Source organism: Pagrus pagrus, assembly GCF_965226575.1.
Source record: "Pagrus pagrus genome assembly, chromosome: 21".
NCBI classification, from domain to species: domain Eukaryota; kingdom Metazoa; phylum Chordata; class Actinopteri; order Spariformes; family Sparidae; genus Pagrus; species Pagrus pagrus.
The window spans coordinates 11,200,412-11,222,061 of NC_140208.1; the positions used below are offsets into that span (position 1 = coordinate 11,200,412).

The window sequence follows — 21,650 nt, forward strand, 5'->3', positions numbered from 1 at the left end:
AGCTATTGAGTAAACAATCTCTCCCACCTGCTCATTAAAATAAAAACTCTGTTAGAGCTACACGCTGTTGGTTGCTTAATCTCAAACAGTTTTAATTAGCATTGAGCAGAGAAAGAGCTGCAATATCAGGCTGCTAAGCCTCCATGATTTAGAGTTTCTTAACTCGTTACAGATTGTTAAACCTCTGCTGGAGTCTTCTGATGATGTTTAAAAAAAATAGATGTGAATTAATTATGCCTTTGCATTAGAAATGGTTACACATTATTATCTCCTAATGCCTTTACTTCCAGCCTTTTTAACTCTACACTTCACAAACTACTGTTCATATTATCATGGCTGTCGAGTGACAAGACCACATAACTGCCTCGCAAACTTGATTGTGGGATCTATTTTCCCTCACTGTCATCCCTTGGTCTGTCCAGTAGCGTTTGGTGGCTAATGTTACCAAAATTTAGACGGATAATGCCTTGTAAGGGCCAGACCTTATGAATCTGTGATTGTAACTTGTGGCTGATCTGGTCATTAATGGGAAAGTTACACAGACTGTTCTCTATTCTGGCAAAGGCTGATCCAAATGCTTCGAAGCTTCTAATGTTGCCATGTCCATGTCCAAATGACTTGGACCTCTGGTCTTCTGCCACATCCTAATCTGTTCATCCTTGAGTCATAGTGGACATGTGTAGCCTTCAGCCATGGTGACAGGCTTAAGGCATTTTGAAATAAATCAATCGTATTGAGAATGGGACGCCATGAGGTCACAATGATTCTGACCTTTGACCTTTTGACTAACAAATTATAATCGGTTCATTTTTGAGTCCAAGTGGACATTTGCTGCAAATCTGAAGAAATTCCCTCAAGACGTTCTTGAGTTATCGCGTTCTCAAGAATGGGACGGACGGACGGACGGCATAAAAACGGTTCCACCCTGTTCCACCCCAAATGTAACATCATAGCTACTTTAGCTGGGTGTGCAGTCAAGGGTTAATCACGAATACAAAACTGAGGTTTTATATGGGGGGGGAAAAAACAGCAAATTAAATCTTACTCCGCTTACTTGAGCTGCCATCTAAACCCACCGCCGTTTAATTATGGTAGCGATTATATCGGTCGATGGTGGTGAGAAAAATAATGACTTTGTGCTGCATGAGCGACTCCTCTACCTCTACACACTCAACCTATTGGAAATGTAAACAGGAGTGTAAAAATAATTGATTCTTATCAAAAAGGACTTAGCAATCAATCATCACAAACAGCGGACTGCAGTATGAATCATATGCTGATGATGTCAATATCACTTGGATGTGAAGTGAAAGCTTCTGAATGTTTCTTCCCACATACAGTCGCACAGCTGCATTTTAAGCAGAATAGAAACAGATTGATAAATGATGCCTATTGTTGTCAAGTAATGCCAGGAAGGAAATTACATTTGAGTGTCCTTAAGGGAGCACGCAGGTGTGAACCCTGAATAGAAAATGGTGCTGGGAAGGAGTAGAAGGGAGGTGGGATGTTCATGTTGTTAATAGCCAGTCCTCCGCCAGCTCTCTCTCTCTCTCTCTCTCGCTTACTCTCTCCCCCCCCTTACATACTCACACAGAGAGGAGAAGAATACACACTTGCTCTTCAGACTCTCACCATCACACTCTCAACCTCTTCTCCTTTTCAATCCGCCTCACCCGTTTCTCTCCTCTCGCCTCATAAAGTGCAGCGCGATCATCAGAGCACGGAGCTTTTTAATTGAAGCACACACGAGCCGCTCTTTAGCCGCGGCTGATTGGATCACAGCCAAGACGTGTCAGTGGCCGAGAGAGGACTGCCGTTTCACCTCAGCTTAGAGGATCAAAAGTGGTGGAAATAGAGACGGAGGCACTTTGTTCAACTTCTCTGATGGGAGATAAACTGGCAGGAGAAGACTGAGTCGAAGAGCGGCAAGCAGAGGAATCACAAAACACGTGGAGATGCTGTTTGGTGAGGCTGTTTACTCCTTATGCAACAATATCCTTACTTTATCTGGTTTTATTTGACTTGAGATGTGTGTGTATCTGTGGATCCATCTGCCTGAACGCATGTGAGTTCTCCCCCGTCAATGTGTGTTTTACAACAATGACTCCACATCATTGCTCAAGGGCAGGCTGAGTCTCCTGCCTCACCATCTGCCCTCGTTCAGTTCCTCTGCATCCGAAATGAGTCCCCGGCCTGTTTGTTTTTCTAATTGACCCCTTTTGATGAAGCCAAGTGCGGAGTTCAGACCGATACAGCGCTGTCGCTCCCAGATGTGTCAAGTCATTTTAAAAGCCACACAAGAACAGCGCTGATATCGCCGTGCAGATTGCTGGCAATTATGTCCTCGCCTCCCGAGGGAAATATGCCCAGATTAGCTTGTATAATTGGAGCCTGTTAAAGATAAAGGCAGAGCTGGGATTTTTAGTCATTTGTTTTCTTTTTTTCAGCTAAAGGGAGCAAAATTGTGATTGCATTTAGGGTTTTTAAATTTAGAAATGCTTTATTTTTGCCAAGTCAATCACTTATATTTTGACCTCATGATGTTGGAACACGTAGACCGATTACCACTCGCAAGTTTGCAGATTGGCCTCTGGATGAGTGGATGCAAATTAATGAGTAAACAAGAGTTGTGTTCAGTTTGGGTTTTAATTTAATCTTGTGATAAATCTGTGCTGGTGTTCAGCTGCAAATTGTCCCACGTCTCATCAAAAACAACCAGTAGTTTTGTGCCTATGAAGTTAAAGGAAACCTCTTATGGTGTTTTTGTTTTTTTTCTTTTACGTCAGTGTTTTATATGTGCATGTAAAAGATCTTAAAAGATATAAAGCCTGAAGTCTGCACCAACAAAAGCTCCTCTCTCCCACAGAAAACACCTCTCCTGAAACGCCTCGTCAGTAGCCCCGCCTTTAATTCCGTGACTTTGTGACATCACGCAAAGTCACAATGTCACACATTTACATAATTAATGCCGAGCAGCTAGTTTGACACGCAAGATTTGATTTAGCGTTTGATTTCAGGCCTGTGTGAGTGGACCCATCAGAGGAGACTGGGTATTTGGGAGGGAGGGCCTTAAAGAGACAGGAGCTAAAACAGAGCATTTCAGACAGAGGGGGCAATACAGCACTGCGGCACCGGACAGTATAAGCAAACTGATGTGTTTTGAGCATTAACGCATGTAAACCTACTCTAGCAGTAACCGAAAATAAAATTATGGACCTGAAAATGAGCATACGTCTCCTTTAAAACACAGTCTTGAACAGTAGTCTCTCTCTTGGCAACCATGTCGCCTAGATGTCATGATACCGCTACCTCCCCCTCCTGACATTATAGTCAGCTCATATACACGTAAGATGACACATTTTGTACAAATGTTGATATCATGTGTATAAATGTACAAATTGAACATATCTGTCATTTGCAGAAACCTAAAATGGCAACATTTTCCTCTCGTGTCTCGGCTTCCCAAATAGCTGGTATCAGCTTCTTAAATGTTTTAAAGGTTTTATCTGTTTTATATCACTCTAAAATTGATTTTCTTTGGATTTTGCATTGATGATTGGTCAAAACAAGCAATTTAAGAAGAAGAGAGGAACAGTGGTGATGGGCAGTTTACACAATTTAAGATATTTTATGGACAAAACAATCGACTAATTTAAAAAATAATCAGCGGATTGATCTTTCATTAAAATAGCTCTTCGTTGCAGATCTGAAAACATGTTTGTCTTGTATGAAAACTGAGCCAATAAAGGTCTTTATTGGATGAGGAAGAGAAAGAGTTAACAAAAAGCGTAGGTTTAAATTATGTGTATACATTTGCATTTTGTGATATACTTCAGTAGCTTATGGACACATACACACTGTGCCATGTGTGCCTGGATAGAAATACTCTGAAGTGTCTGTGTGGCAGCTCTGGATGCTTTCTTCTTTAAATGGCAGATTAGAGAGATCAAAGGGAAACAGTTGGAGAGGAGATAACTGTAGAGTTTTGCCTGGTGGCCATGCTGCAGCTGTCCCCACCCCTCCACCCCGCCACCCCTCGTCAAGAGCTCCGTTTGGAGGCTGCAGTGACAGCCTGTGTATTTAAATCTCATTCTCTGTTCTCAGTATGACATGCAACAGAAGCAACGGTGTGTAAAAATCCTGGATGCAGAGCTCATTTCTCATATCTTTCTGTGTCTTTTGTTTAAAATTAGACATAAAATGATGCGTAGCACAGCAGAAACTGGAAGAATTAGACGGTGATGTTCATATCAGTACTTGCTAAATACGTTGAATAAAACCTTTATAATACAGCACACCAGGAGCACTAGTGTTATAACATACACTGAGGGCTCTGATTTATACCACACGACCTCAGTGATGCAAATCTTCATTACGACATAGTGACTGGTTTTGGTAATTAAGTATTCAGAGGTTCAGAGCACAATTGCACCTCAAATAGAAATTAACTGTGTCCATTGGTGTAAGACGCCTATGAGGTGATTGTCACATGGTTGGTTCAAGTCTGGCTGAAGTGTTAAGTCTGTAAAATTATTTGTGTTGCTCTTTTCAGAAACATGTTATTGAAATAGCTCTATAACACAACAGAAAATATGAAACTGAAGCTAGCCAGGTAATGCAACAAAACACAGGATGATGAGGACTAAGCACAAAAATGGACACAATGATGTTGTTAGGTACACATCCTGCATCTTTGAAGCGTTCGATCTGAAAATCCGGAGTCGGGAACTCACCATCCATGGTCCAGGGGATGCGCCATATTTCTATCCAGAAAATGCATTGTGAACAACAAATCCAATAAACAAAATGTTAGAGCTTACAAATGCAGACACAACTTTAATAATTTAAGCTGTAGTGCAAAGATCTAATCCAGGTAACTAAAAGAACAGGCTAAACAGGCTAGGGAAAATCCAAAACACTAAAGAGTAAAACAAAAACTAAATAATGTACAAACCAGAGGTAAACCACAGGCAGGGTAAAAAAAAAAACAGGAGAGCAGAGAACATGAGGAGCAGACAGAGACACCAGGAACACAGATTTTATAAACAAGGGAGGGAAGACTAATAAGAGACAGGTGAAGCTGTTGGGGCCACCAGAAACGGCGGGAAATACACAAAGACGGGAAGTTGAAAGTAAAAACTGACACGAAAGGATAAATCTACCAAAATGAAACGAGGAACTACTTAACCAAAAACTCAAATCATGACACACAATAAACCTTGCTTTTTTGTTCTACTGAATCTTATTATTATTATCTAATCAAGCCAATGCAAGCGTTGCTCACAAGGGTGCATGCTAACCTTTGCTGCCTTCTAGTGATCGGGACATTTAATGACTCCTATCACAACACCGTCTGCGTATCTATTCCACGCGGACGCCATCCTGTGTTCATGGTCTCAATCACCGCAACGTTTTACTTTTCCTGAAACGACCATTTCAACAATTAAAAATCAGACTCTAAGTTTAAAAAAAACAAAAACAATTTAATGTATTATGACATTGCATAATAATGTATTCCAGAGCTTAGGGGCACATTGTCTCCTCTAGTTTTGAGTTGAGTCATCAATCCCCTGTCTGCCCACCTACATATTTTCTGCTGCCAACAAACAAATGCTGGAAAATGTCCACATAGTCGTTATAAAAAAGAAATACAGGAAATTGGCTTTGATAGAATGAATCCTGAAGTGTGACACAGGCTAGCTTGAGTCGTGTTTAACAGCTTCACTTCACTTTAAAGCCAGTGAAACAAAAGTCTGCACTTGACCAAAATCCTTTTTGTTCATGGTCTAAAGACTATGAAATTCCACAATTCTGTACCACATACACACTGACAGATTATTTAAAATATATCTGAGGTTAAATTGCAACAAATGACAGTTGTCTGATCACCTTGAAACAACCTACTGCATGTTAAAGAATACTGCAATGATTGCTTGCTATATGCAAGTGCAGTTGTATTTCAGCTTTGCTTTGTTCATTCTTGTCCTTGCCAAAATCTGTAAAGTCTCACTTTATCTTTTACAAGTTCAATATTTAAAAGAGACATTTTTACACATTGGTTTATTCTTTAGCCACCAGTAGTCCCTATTTTCTAAGCATCAGCTTCAAAGCCTTTGCAAATATAACCATGTTTGTTACTTTATAGGCTGAATTTGGACTAGTATTTTATGAAAAAGAAAAGAAACAAAATGAAGACAGGCAAATGGTGGGACAAAAAGCGAGGGTTAATAAAAAGCTGTTGTCAAAAAACAGCAGCAAAAAATTAGACCACAAGTAGAAGGAAAACCGAGGAACTATAAACTAAAAAATGACACCAAATACAAACTAAATACAGTGCGTCGAACACACATGACACACAAAAAACAAACGCCGACAAAAACACATGACTGTTTACTGTAAATACACAAGTGGCTAATCAGGAAAAGTGCAACTAATCAGGACAATCACAAGGGAAGGAAAACCAGACAAAGACAGGAAGTAACAAAGCATGACACATGAGGATGAACCTTACAAAATAAAACAGTAAAACATAATCCCAACATCATGAAATACCTGAAATATACATGATAAAGTAAACTGTGTGAGAAAAAAGTTGAAAACTACAGATTAGAGTGAAACAGGAAATGATGTAATACACTGGAAAAAATAAAACCTTTCTGTGTTATCCATTTAACTCTAAATCATTTATTAGTGACCTATAATATTAGATTTAAGTGTGATATTATGAACCATCATGTAAAACATTAGTCTGTGCTCTGTGGGGATGAAGAGAGATAGAGAAGTCCTTGTTTCCTTGTTAGGGACTGTAAAAGTTTTCAAAATGTTTGAGGAGACAGAAGTTCATCAGTCGGTTTAGATGGGTCCATTAATTTTCCTGTTGGGGTTTGATTCACACTCCAGCAGCGTTAATGACTCATTATTCTAATTGTAGGGTAATGAGTATGGCGCAGTACGGTTTTAATTGCAATACAGATAGTGCAGATTATCTTAGAGAACAAATCTAATTAGGCTACTGTGCCTTGACTCTGTTCCCCGGTGTCGGTGAGATCATTTTATTTGTGCCACAGCAGTGTCTGAAACACCCGTCACCAGTGTGAAGTTTTTAGAGTTCAGTGCAGATATGTGTCTGTGAATATTAGGTTTGGATATTTATGAAAACATGGGGCCATATTTTCGTGGTGGCTCACCAACACCAAACCAAGACTCTTTGGGTTTGCAAGAAACCATTTCTTAGATGCTGCCACTTTGGTGATTTTGTAATAACAGTAATAATGATGACAACAAAGTAAACAAATGTGCAGAAATAAGTCAATAATTCTCAAAATGTAAATTAAAACATTTTCAAGCCAGTATGTGTGTTGAAATCTACAAAAAAATAAACAATTTTATGTAGTCAAAGTAGGAACCTTTGGCAAATCAAGACAGACGGATAAATCTGCAGCCTCAGATTGAAAACACATTGCCATTACACATGGTCGTCCACTGTGTTTACTTTGATGAAATTACATGCAAATGACTCCAGGCTCTCACAAAATAACCCCATTCACCTCTAACAACATCAGATGGGTTCATTATAACTTGTTATTCTCTCTTACCTAGAAAACTGAAGTGGTTTAGATTTTATTTCTTGAAATGCATCATGATGCTAAATGACGTAGCCATTTACAACGTGAAATACGGTAGAATAATGACCGAAGCAGCGTTGGATGGATGCGATCATATTAAACTGCTTCACCTGGACAACAGCATGATTTCCCGGAGACCTACAGTACTACTTTGTGTCTGTCATGGCGCTTGCATGATTAAGACAAGAGTCCCATACCATTAGTATGAGTTTGTTACAGAAGAGCTATTATATGTGACAACAACACAAACTGTTTGAACGTTACAAATTTAATATGTAACTGAAACAAATTAGTTATAGCAAGTATCTCATGTCACCCACCTGTTAACTCTGCAAACAACTTTCATAAAAGTTGAGATAAGATAAGAGTCAAAGGTTAATAAAAGAAATGATTGCTAACCATAACTTTGACCATGTGATTCCACTGTGTGCAACGTTGTTTTGTTCGTCCTCCATGTGACTCTTCGTGTATTCTGTCATATTTCCTTAATTTTGCCCTCTACCGTGGTTGAGAAAGCTGTGCTGTTAAACTGTGTTGTTTGTGTTTTTTAAGTGTGTTTATTGTTAATATTTGCAACTTTGTTGTGCCGTAGATCCTGAGTGTGCAGCGTGTTGTATTTTGAAAATTGACTGGTTGTATGGGTCTTCGGTGCGTCTGTGGCCCTGGTTTTTGTGGTGTGTCTGGCACAGCCCTTGTCGAGCATGTTGAATCTGCGGCAGAGCTTGTCTACGTTAGAAAACACTTTAATTGGCTGTTCAGCTAAGCAAGAAGAGAAATGGAAAAAGAAAAGTCGCTGTAGTAACCATTATTTGCCTCTTTTTACCAGATATATTCTCAATTAGAAGTGACGACAGAGTGATGTGTGGTGTGAAAATGGTGGGCTAACGCTGCTTTATCATTACGGCGGTTTGTAAATCAGTCCTGAGTCCTTTGATGTCGGTTTGGTGTATCCTGTGGCCTGTTTAGTTTAAGGCAAAGACACATGGCCGTCAGCCACCCAACCACAACACATTTACTTGACTGAAACTACATTCTGGTGAAGAAAACATGTTTGTTGCATCCAAAAATGAATTTGAAATCAAAACACACCATGCTCATTTCACATTTTTCAGAAACCCATTTTAATACAGTATGTATACAATCTGAATGGATAACTGTGGCATCTTCTCTAAATTTGGCTGGTGCTGTAGAGGCTTGCGTCAAAACATGCCCTCCTTTACCCCTACACTGCTAACAGAGACTGACAGCCCCAATCAGTCATTGTAGAGTGTTGACAGTGTGAGTTTGATTAGCCTGACTGGTAATGACTGCAGGAGCTCAGGCACACAGACACACACACTTGTCTCTATCACTGTGAGGACATTGCATTGACTTTCACTGTATGCTTTGCCCTATGCAAAACATGTACTGTGTGCTGAACCCCAACAATAAGATTAATCTAATACTTAACCCTTGTGGGACCTTGAGTTTTGTCCCCATATGGTAGGAGAATCGCCCTGTGGAAAGAGATTACTGTCCCTGCAATGTGATTATTACAAGTAGACACACATTTTACTTCCCTGATGGTTAATAGTGATGAATAGAGGCACATGAAGAGAGCTAGACTAGGCTTGGCTAAGATTGTAGAAAACAGAAAGAGCATGCTATATTAGAAGTATCCAATCCTTCAGGCCTTCCTCAAAGCACATGATATGCCCTACCAGGCTACACTGACAGGTAAAATAGCCGTCTTGAACCTACTTTAGTTAGCAAAGGCTACTGCTCAAGCTGTGGGTGTTGGTTGGTTAGCTGCTGAATGACCATCGTTGTCATCGCTAAACATATCCAGCTACCTCATGTCTCAATCACATGAGAAACGCCTAACATTATTATAATGAACTTAAAAAACGAATATGGCTGTTGTTAATCACCGCTGTCAAGCTAGCATGTTAGCATTTGGAAAATTTGGCTGCACTTTTTTTTGCTATTCTTGTGCAACATGCTAGCTAATAGCTCTAGCAATATAGCTTCCTGATGATTGGATGGGCCTATTAGACATCGAAACAGGTTTTTTTCTATTTCATTTGATTGATTGCTGTCGCGATGTTAAAGGTTTTAAAGTATACTAACTAAAATGCTTCTAAAAAACTTACCAACCCTAGCTTTAACATTTATAATGTATAAATACAATAAAAAAACAGTAGCATCAGATTTATCCTAATAAAATTAGTTTATCTTTCGAAAATATTTTCTTTGATTTGGAGGATTCGGTGTACATCTCACACTTGGATATGCTGGATATGTTTGAGCTGTTTCATGCAGATCTGTATGAAGCATTTTCCTGGTGGCATAATTAAGTTTAAAACAAATTCAAAAACTGTTAGAAGATGAAGATTTATGCAGTGATTTTCTCTTCAAAATCAAACTCCTAGTTGTACAAGCTCAGAGTGACTCACATCCTGCATCAGAATGAGGGCAAAAAATTTTCCAAATGTGTCCTGGGAATGGAGCTGCATGCCAAGACCAACTACATTAAGTTATTTTAATGGTTTAGACACATGCCATGGATTTCTATTACATTCTGGATGTGCCAAGAGCTCATGCAGCCTCAAGATAGAGAAGATCTTGCACAGTTCATCATCAGGACAGTGTCACCGGGGCTGTGAGAGGGTAATCTCAGGGGTCTGTTGGCCACCTAGTGAGGACGCTGAAGGGCTTCGTTCAATGTGTTACAGATTGCATCTCCTGCTGTGTCACTGTTAAGATCCAAGTAGATTCTTAATTTCTCGAAGTAATAACCCGTGAATTAAAAAGCACATTAAATCCCTGCTAGATAAGGAGGGAAATTTAAGGGCTGGGAGAGATTTGACAACCTATTACAGACAGACTGTATGATGGGAATGCAGAGTAGACGTGTATAAATGTTTCTCTGTTGACAATCAGGAAAATACTGGGGAAGAATCGGGACACGGGAAATTGTTTTTCATCGAAATTTGACTCTGGGACCTGCTTCTCCAAAAAAACATGAACATGTCACCATTAAGTGTAAAGAGGTAGGAAAGGAAAAAAATAGTGCAGCATTAAAAATACCTGGGGATGCACAAGTTTGAAGACAAGGTAGAAGAGACATGATTGTGTCCTGTTATTACTTAATCTGAGGGACCTTTTTCAGCCTTCAACTAGATCGACTAGTCATTGAAACATTGTTCTTAAATATGAAATGTTCTGTTGAATTGATGTTAAACAGGTGACTGGTTAATACCTGAATGCTTGTCAACAGACACATGATCAACATGCCGTTTCATGGTTAGTGGTTCAATTTGCCGTGACTGTAATGGAAGGTAGTTGGTTAAACTGTTTCTACTGTGATGTGGGATTAATAATAAGTGAAATTAAATGAGTTTTTAGCAGCAATCAAAAAGAAAATCAACATGATGTACAGTAAAAACACAGTAACATCTGTAAACTAGCACCTCTACAATCCAGCTACTCATCAGCCACATTGCTGGCTATGTGAACAAATAATTAAAGTGTGTTCAGACAGAAAGCAAAGCATCATTTGTGCGAATTCAGCTGTAAGCTAGTTAGCGATGGACTCACCGACCTTGTGTGCATTCAGCTCAGCATCTGACTGAACTCACAACTCACCAGAAACTCTGGTTCTTTCTGTTTTTTCCTTCCAGACTCTCTTATTTCATCCAGTAGTTGTAATTTTTTTCTATTTGCTTCTTTTGAAAAGATTAATTCAATAATTTAATACCCTAAAAACTATTAATTTAAGATTAGTCTTTAGTGTCTCCCTTTCGTGGGCATTCAACGTACGAGCACACATGTCCATAAATACTGCTCCTACAAACACAATAACATGTTTAACATTAGACAATGTAGATTTTATGAAGAAGAGGAAGCCCAGTTGCATCTTGATGTTGTGTGTTAAATTAAAAAAAAAAAATAACTCGAGTTGGAGCATTTTTTAAATCACGCCACGACATCTGAATTTGCATCCACTTGCCCTGACTTCATTGACTTTTTATGAACTCAAGCCAGCTCTAAAGTTAATTTTAAATTCTGTCTGAACACAACGTCAGAGCTTTCAGTACATGCAACAGACTGCTTAACAAACTCTAAAAGTTGTAGCCTGCGCCCTCATCTTTGTGATGGTTTGCTGGAGAATCAGCGTCACGTTAGGATAAATAAATAAAACCTGCACAGCATGAAGTTAGAAACAGAAGGGAGGATAAACTGAGGTTTAAACAAACATCCCCGTCCTCTCAAGGTGCAAGATGGGGTGTCTGAGCGACTCTTTTGTGTCAGCAGCCGACAGACTGTTTAATGCTACCTTTCCGATCCTGCCTCCGCTAACAAGGAGAGAACTCAAAACCGCTGCCTGACTGTGAACGCAGACGACCCCAGTTGCTTTTCACGTCTAATTTTGATATTTTCTTTTTTCTATCTACTGGTTTATATCTGGGAAAATTAAGCTGCTGAACTCTATCATTTCTAGGGGTGTTAATCACCAACTTTCATCACGATATGATATTGTATTGTATATGGATGCATCAATCCGGATCAAAGGCTGATTGCACCCCTCATTTCAGGGTTTTCCTTCGATAGAAATACTTACGAGAGAGATTGTCACGAAATTTGTTATGGACAGGTTATGTTAAGCCCCATGATTTGATCACAGTTGCAGACTTTGCATCATAATTAGGCATCCAACACCCCCTTTTTTTATTAAATTTGCTTGTGGATACTTGTGGAGGATTAATGTTGTGCCACCATCAAGTTTTTACATAATCACAGTTTGGTTATCATCAGATTTACTGAGCACATTCAACCGCCAGAAAGAGAGAGAAGTGAATGTGTAAGATTTTTAGCCAACTAACGAGAGTGCTACTGTCTCACATCTCTGTTTGGTTTTCATTTGCACTTTCCTGTCAGAGTCCCCCTGAGAGACATTCTGTGATATGAAGAAATGATATCCTGTTCAACAACACAACTAAACACACAGTCTAAATGGGATCCAGCACTCTGGCAAAATGACAATTTGTTCTGTTGAAGCGGTTTATTTCTGTGTCGCCACCTTTGGGGAACGGACTCTGGAGGACACTGGCACTGATACTCCTTCCATGTCCTTCAAACGGGAGCTGTTAGCCGGTGGCTCTGCTTCTGTCTGAACCCCGCTGTCGACATAAACTTTGAGGAAAAGTGGACTGTTTCTAACTTTGGACATGCATAAGGTTGGCTTTGCAGTATTTCTACCTCCTGCTGGCTGCTGTACGTGATCACCTGCTGACTGAGAACATTTTCTGTTTTCTACAGAATTAATCTCTCTTTGCAGTGATGACAAACGATTGAGGGCAATTGTTACAGAAACTCTTAAACGGCTCAAATGCTGCACATGCTTCAATTTAAGATACTCACATGAATGCACACGCGCACTCAAACTACACATTCTGTCAGCGAAATGCATTCACGTTTGGTATTTGCCGAAATGCTGACTTGAATGAAAATATTGTTCCTTCCAAATCCGACAACGTGCCTCGAAAATCAAGCAGGAAATGCAAACGTGCTGAGATATGCGGCTGCCAGGAGACATGACATTGCCCAAAATGTTCAAGTGCTCTCTGTTATGATTCATGCAATCAGGGTGTGTGCATGATTAGGTCAGCTCACACAGACTTTCCCCTTGTAGTTAAGATGGATGTTTTTAACCAACGTGCAACGTGATATATTTAGAGGATCAACGTTTCCCCCGAAAATTTGTAATCCTGTAAATGGGCTCTTAAAGGGTAACGCCACCAATTTTACACATTAATTTGTGTTCACTGGTCTCGAGGAGTACTGCTGCACATGTGAAAATAAAAAGTATTATAAAGCCTTTTGTGGCTCCAGAGGAGGCTGCATGTAATCTGTTAATTCCCTCCAGTGATGTCACTCCGTGGCTAAGGTGCATTGTGGTTAATGTATGTAGGCGGAAAGTTTTGAAAACCAGTCCACTGGTTTAACATTGCACTCCTAGCACGCTGGACTCAGCATCTTCATCACATGATCAATGAGGAAAACGTGGAAATAAAGAAGCAGTAGTGTTCCTGTATTGTAGAGCTGGTTGTCCTAATATTGTACGTATGATCATCAATATATTTTACCTCCTTATAGCTTACGTACTTCTATTTTTGTTTGTTTGTTTTCAGTATATTGTAACTTTTAGAGTGGCATCCAAAACTTGCTTTCACCATTTTCACCACAAGGTTAACTGCTCGAAAGTGTTTTCTTTCACTTATGATGAGCAACTGTAAGTACTCCTCCTCCCTGCAGTATTATCCAAGAATTGCAGCTATCAAATCTCTGCTAATTTCATGTGAAACACATTTAATTTCCTATAAATTATTCTCAATAAAAGTCCCCTGTTATTTAGTCATTAAACTTTAAGTATGAAGCAGCAAAACCAGGAAATGTTGGATTTTCACCAGCAATTACTTATCTACGGAAGCCCTTTATGGTCATGGGTCAAGCATATTATTTCCCCCGTTTTCCCGTGATACAGTGAGGTCACGATTTATTTATTTCATGGTTTGACTTGGCCAATACAAAGGCCTCCTAGTTAACCTGACGTGCTAATGATTGAAGCTCACGAAAGAACAGATAAAGACATTTTTTTAATCCAATCCTTACACTTTAGTTCTTTAGTTTTGTTTTAAGAAAGGCTGAAAAACAGAAACAAGATTCTCCAGACTTTTTATATGCTGAACATCATTCTCACGACAGGCCTGCTGTGCCTAAGTTATGATTGGACCATCACTGTTCCAGAAGGGTTTAGTGAACGGTCATTTGACAGACAGCAGCATTGTTCTCCAGCATGTCAGGTTTGATAAACTTGAGCCCTGAACATACCCTTCCTGCCCTCTCCAATAAATTTGCTGATGGCTGTTCATCTTCTTGAATGCATCCCTGATAAACATCTTTAGAGATGCACCGGTAAGCAGAGATCCTGTGACTCTCATCTCTGAAGCCGCTAATGGAAGATCCTTCAAACTCCCTCCACCAGGCACGCAGCCAGAGAGGAGCATCGAGACAGAAAGCTGCTAATTACTAAGTTCATGGGGCGGATAAAGCTGCGACAGACTTTAAATATCAATAAGTATGTGCCGCACATCTGCTGACTGCCTTTCAGCGAGTCTGATTGGACTCAGGCTTATCTCAATTCAAGCAGATGGTGGCAGTTTATTTTAAGTGTGCTTGATACAGACGTGCAGAGCGCTATGGAAGGGCAGCAGGTCGGTAAAAGAAACAAAACACGACAAACGCTGCTCTATCTGTGCTGCACTGATAGTGGATAAATGCTCATTTCCCTGCAGATCGGTGTTATCTTGTAGTTTTTGTTTATCCTTTATGGCCGTGATGCAAAAACATATCAGAATCAAAAATGTTAACGCACATCATGCGTATTGGACTAGGTTTTTGTGTTTACCTGTTTTTAAAGGACAAAGTCTTCGCGATGTAAGCAAAGTACAGAAATGGAAGAACTCAAATGATGCATCAGACCATTACTTTCTTAATGTACCAGACAGGGCAGTTATTAAACAGAATTTGGTGCCAGTATTTACACCAGACTAAGTATGATCCGTAGTGGAAACTCTGTGAAAATAATATAAATAAAAAGTTGCAGCCTCCAGTAAGGAGATGTGTATAACATTCAATGCTGATCTGCTGTTTTGTGGACAAAAGATTGTGAAAGTGATTCTTTAATTCTCCTGTGTGGACATTACTGCAAAAGCTGCTGCAGCTCGTGTCCACAGTGATCACGGTATCCTGTGATTTTTCTTTGACCAGAGGACACTCGTCCTGCGTTTCACCTTGAACAAATTCAATAGAAGTTTATGGACCCTGGGGTGAAAATGGGCCCATAGTGCTCCAGTTGAAAGTAGGACAGATTACCACGGGGAGCATGATCTGGGCTGGATGCTTCCCCGCAGGTAGAAATTCTCATGAAGCCGCCGGCTCTGCCAGCTGCGGCTGTGTGAGTTTAAATAGACAGTGACAGCCAGCGGGAGAATTTGCCTGTTGGCCGCCAGTCGTGGCCTAAATGTACTTTGTCACAATAAAGATGATTTATTTAAAGACCACACAGTGCAAGGCGGGGGCAGCGTTTTAAGCCATCATGGAAATTAGGCCTTCACTCTCCGCCGTTTTGTTTCCAGTGGTGGGAGCTAAGCGGAGCTGTCAATGGCAGTTTTAATGGATGCTAATTCATCCTCCAGAGCTCATCATAAATGCCTCGTTCTCTGCCTGTTGTGTAAGCAATGAATGGCATCATCATTACTGCGAAAGCGCAGTGCACTAACCACTTCTGTTTTATGACTCAGAAAGCTGTGTGCCTCATGCTATTATGAAGTGGAAAACATACCATTCAATTTTCATTATTTGACGATGTGTTTTGCAGGCTTAACAGCAAGTCACTGTCAGAAGAGGCAGCTACATTTTAGTATTTCAGTTTCACATTCCCCGCTGCTTAATCCTGCCTATTCCATTAAAGTGTTTGTTGTGACTGTTTCTGCAAATAGAAAGATTATTGCTCGTTAAAGATAGAGCGAGTGGGGCTTTCTGACATGCACCTATAGAATACACAGTGCAGTAGAGGTGAATGTCAATAGAGAAAATGGCTAATTTTGACATAGGTAGCAGTATATTAAAGGGTTATGTTGATTTAAAATGACGTCTGATGCTGTGATTGTAATGACACTACAGCGGTAGTAACAAAATATTGTGCACAGAATACTCATTATGTCCTAAATAGAGTTTTATGTACATAAATATTAACCAGGGTGAGTTGTAAAATGTCTTGTAATTAGAAGCTTTACTTGGTGCTAACACAGATGGTTAATATGACACCATGGGCCCAGATTTAGATTGTGTGGATGCCCTCGTGTCAACACCACATATTATATATTCACATTAGCAGATTTGTGGTTTCTAAAGTGATATTTAAGCCATCTGTTGACTGTAGAGTCTATATTCTTGCAAACAAGATGAATTAAAAAATTTGATGTCAGATGAAAAATGTTAAATGGTAAAAAATGTTGCATAATGTTGCTTTAGGTTAACGGAAAAAAAACACTTAAAAATCCATTAATTTATCCAAAAATTGCATAATCACAAAGCTGGAACCAGGGCTGCTGTTCTTCTCATGAAAAGTCAATGTTTTTGTGATAAACGGTAAGCAACAATAGGCTTAACACTATGTGGTTGCATACATTTGCTTCATTTAGAGAGAAAAGATAACAAATAAAATGAATCTTGACTGAGATCAACCTTGAGGGAATAAAAGTAAGTTTGAGCCTAATTCGTCCCAAACCTATGAGGACAATCGGGCCAGAGCAAATCCCTCAGGAGCAAAATATTCTGCATTTTCCTTCAGTTTTCCGTCTGCATTTTGTTTTGCTATAGATAATACTTTCACCACAATGTCTCTGGTCTCTGTCGCTCTGACTGAATTTGCTCTCATGCTTAAATCGCTCTCCAGAGATGCATAATTCATTAAACATACTTTGGTGGTAATAGTAGCAAAATATGTTAAATGCCTTTCACGTTAAATTCAGTGAGATGAAGAAAAATAATTCAATTGTTAATGTCACAAAGCATTAACACCAAACAGAGAGGCTCATCAGGGAGATGTTAGTGGGTGTCAGAAAGGAGAGCGTGCCTCCACACCGCCATGTTGGTTCAAACTGAAGACGGAGAATCTGGCTCCGATAGATGATCCCGGGAAATGCATTCACCATGAAAGGAGCCGAAGCAGCCTTTCCTCTGATGCTTTCGCTCTGATTCGTTGCAATGAAAGCCTCTCATCCCCCCTCTTTTTTCCACCCTTCATGAAAAGATGCCATTTCCTTCCCTCTGTGATTGCTGTGATGTTGAGTCACCCAGAGACTAATCCTGGAAATAATAGAGATTAAGCTTTTCCCCCAGTTTTTTCAAGGTGCTATAATTTCTGCAGCTCATAATCTTTTATCCCTTCTCAATAAGGGAAGGTTGGCTGCTGTGACCTACACTTCCAGCCTCCGTGAAGAAGCTATCTTCCTGCTTAGAAAAGGGAAGTGAATACAGATTAGTGAGCAGGAACTGGCCCATTTTTGAAAAGGTGAAATAACTTTTATAGCAGCATGAATGAAGAGGAAAATCAAAATTGATGTGAGCAGAGCGCTCTGCTCAATTTACTGTTTGCTAACCTCCTGCAAGGAGCAGAAGTATGATGACTAAAACAGTGTTTTGCTGCTCTAACCTGCATTCGCTAGCATGTCTGGCTAAATAGCCAGTGAAAGTGTGCATTATTTCGAGGAACATATATTTAACTAACTGTACATTAGTTGTGGGGTTTCAAATGAACAGGCATGATTGTTCATGACTGGCTGTGTATCATTTCCTGACTGTGTAGACCGTCCTGGATGCCATCAAAGGTTAGGGTAACATTAACTGCTCTGTCGTGCTCTTTATTGGAAGGTTAAACCGCAGTCAACGTATTATGTTGCAAACACAACAGTAAGTCCTCATCCCAAAAAAATATTTACTTATCTTTACTATATCTTTAATGATTTAACTAAATCCCTCTCAGACTTTTTATTTTAAGTTCTGGGTACTGTAATTGAGTTCATGAATTCGAGTTCAACTGATGAGTGACTATTTATAAAAACTAATCAAGGCCTGCTGGTTAACACATTCCCAGCATGATTTGATGAAACTAATATAACCACAGCTTTAGTCCATCTTGAAGCTTTTGTGACACTTTCTGGACGCAAACGAGACGGGCGTCTTGAGAGGAAGAGCTCCGTCATGAGCATGTTCCTCTCGTCGTCTGATCTGTTACGAGCTCTCGCAGATGACGGCAGTTTCTAGTTTGTTCAGCGCAAAATGCAGTTAATTAAACGTCTCGCCCTGCTGTGTTTTCTGAATATATGCATGGGAGATTAATGAGATCAATTTCAGATTTGTGTAGGAGAGGGAATCAATGTCCCCAAAAGTCATACTGACAGGCAGATTAAGCACATCGGCCTAGTGGAGAGAGAGGAAAAAAAACAGTCTCTCCTCTGCCCGTGGTTGTCGCTCTCTCACTTTCTCTCATTTCTCGCTACTCCGTCACTCGCTCTCGATTCAGTGTAACGCGATTCAGTACACTTTATTGGCAACGGCGGTAGATGAACAGTCCTGGTGGAGCGTTTAAATGAAATTGGAATTTATCAAAAACAAAATCAAATCAGTGAACACATATCTCGTCTGCGTGCTTTTGTGTATGTGTGTTTTCCAGGGAGATCTGTGGTGCACATTACACATGCAGGATCAAATAAACAGTCATATTCAACTTTAATCCCTCCTCTCATTTTAAATTCCAATTCAAAATTGCGCATGTTATGCTGGGGTGCCTGTAAATCACTTAATACATAAAATTAACAGTGTTAAAACAAGACAAGAAGTAATGTAATGTTTATTTAATGAAGATTAGGGTGGAACAACTTCAGGTTGATTGAGTTACTTTAAGCACTGGCTGTCCCCGATTTTTTTCTGTTTTCCAGAGATGTTTTCCCAATAGGCTGTCTTGTTTTTACTCTGCTCAACACTGTCGTCTTTTCCCTTTTGGTAGCTGGTTCTGTATTTTTTGTCACATCTGTCTCTTCTCTGTATTGAAGAGATGTAACAGCCAATGTTGATCCACAGTGAATCAGATGGAAATTCACTTTTCTTTGTGTTTGCTATTCAGCGTTCCAGGCAGATAGTGTTAGTTTGTTCAATTTTGTGGTTTGAGGTTAATCCCTCACTGGTGTGCTGGAGTAATTTGGTTGGTCAGTCTGTCGATGAGCTGAGGGGATGAAGGCTTCTAGTAGTTCATCTTTTTAAAATGTTTTTTTTGTGGTTTGATTCCCAGTACGTAAAATTTCAATTTGACGGATCGACGACTTTAGGCCAGCAGCGTGGCTCTAGAAGATGGCAGCATGGTCGGCGTGGCTTTCAAACTACTGTATTTTGACAGCAAGTATCTTCTGTGCCCGCAATATGTCATTCAGCACTCCGGTAGCACTGAAGCTCTATTGTTTCTCTTCTCATTTGTTGGTCAGATTTTTAACAATAGCTGTGACATTATTCAACATTTAAGCACAAGATATAATTCTTATTTTTAATCCTTATTTAATGTTATTATGTTGTCTTATAATTATGTTTGTTATGTTTTTTTTAAGTTGCTATATTTATGGTTTATTAGAAAGCTATTCACACAACATATGTTTAGTTAAAACTTGAATCCATAAACTTCAGTCAGCGACCCATTTAAGATTTTCCTTCATCACGAGTAGCCTACAGGTATAGAGAGCCAAAGGGGTAAAGTATTTTTGTAGGCTAACTCAGAAGTTCGTTGCAGAAAATAAACACAAGTTTATGATCCTTACACGTTTTGTTCAGCAAGATAGTCTTCACAAAAGCTTACATGAGGCTATAGACACACTAAATCGCGGTCGCATGACTTGAACGTCACAACTACTAAGCATATTACCAGGCTACACTACTATATGATGCACACTGAAAATGCATCTAAAGTTAGCAGTGTTTCCCACACATATATTTTACTTGGGTGGGCAGCCTAGGTATATTTAACATCTGGCCAAAAATATATGTAGCGACCCATTTAGCTCTTTAACTCTGTAGACGAGTACTTGCTCAACCCTACTAACTAGGTAACAAGTGAACATGGTAAACATTAGCTTGCTAGCATTGCCATTATGAGCGTATTAGCATGCATTTAGCTCAAAGGACAGACTCACAAAGCAGCTGGCAAGGCTGTACACTTGTTTGTTATTCCCAACTGTATTTTCATAATTCACTTCCATATAAGGAATCTGTTTTGATTACTTTGAAGCAGATTTAAAACAAATGCTGGCAGGCTTTGTCATATTCACTGCCAGAAAACAGTACCCCGAGGCATTTTGTAGCTGCAGGCGGTGATAAAACAACATCACACGACACGCTGTGATGTGTTACATCAAATGCTACTGCTGCTCTGTTAGTTGTTGCTTAAAGTAAACCCCAGGTCACCTGCACGGAACGACTCGACTTCTTTAATCGCTTTAACTTTTTTTATATGACTCCTAAATTCATGTTCCTGTACAGTGTGAAGTATATCCTCTGCAGTGCTGTTCATAAAATATCTTTGAGCATGTTTTGAATCTGCAAAGCTTGTTTTGTTTTTTTTTCCTTTCCTCCGCTCTGCCTCTGCTCAGGCTTTAAGAAGCATATTGAATATGGGTTTAGATAAGTGCAAACATGCTAATGCTTAAAGACTTTCAAAGCTGCATCTTCCCCAAAGATAAAACCTGAAATCCAGAGGTGAAGGAAATGGGGAAAATTGCTCTCTTGTTGCTGTGATTTACAGTTCCATGAAATATCCTCGTTAGACTCCAGCTTTTAGAATGAGTCAATTCACTCTCTGCAGTATTTAGAGAAAATGCCCAGGTGCTCATGAGCAATACACTTGGAGATAATCTTTGCTTTGATGCTGTAATAAAAACCTCTTCATTTCAGTCGTTATCGTAACCCAGAAGGAGATTAACACGCACATTGTTGGTTCCTCAAGTATCTTTCCTAAATCCAAAGTTAGTGAGTCATCTCTCTTCATCCTCCAGTCGTCATCTGGTATGTTAATACTTCTGGCTCCGTCAGTCAATTTCATTGAATTTTACTGTGCAGAAGATTCCCCCTACCAGCCAATGCTCCTTTGAGCCATCTCATCAAACCCCTTTTGACATTTTCCGTCCCGCTAAGGCCAAACCTCCCCTCCACCCTCAATAACCGCAAACTTTAAATCCATACCAAGGCCAGCCAAGTTTTCAAATGTAGGAAAAACATATTGTATTGTATAAGAAAAAAAAGAGTAGGCTACTTGCAATGTGTCAGGTTTTCCATCGTACATTTTGTTCTTTTTTTTTCTTTTTTTTACCTCAAAACAATGTGGAGTTTCTAGTTTGAGTAAACTTAATTTTGGAGAGAAACTGATGTGTAACCAAC

General features: G+C 39.6%; 1 protein-coding gene across 3 annotated transcripts in view; it reads left to right on the forward strand.

Moving 5' to 3' along the window:
• Nucleotides 1-21,650, forward strand: part of LOC311250898 (zinc finger protein 385B-like) — an 81,060-nt gene that overhangs the window by 41,728 nt on the left and 17,682 nt on the right. The window contains exon 1 of one of the 3 annotated variants that reach the window (XM_084343040.1): nt 1,627-1,965. The exons of the other annotated variants lie outside the window; for them this stretch is intronic. Coding sequence (XP_084199166.1) covers nt 1,956-1,965 — 10 coding nt within the window. The 5' untranslated portion in view covers nt 1,627-1,955. Of the gene's footprint in view, nt 1-1,626; nt 1,966-21,650 lie in introns of those variants that run through there. 3 annotated transcript variants of the gene reach the window in all.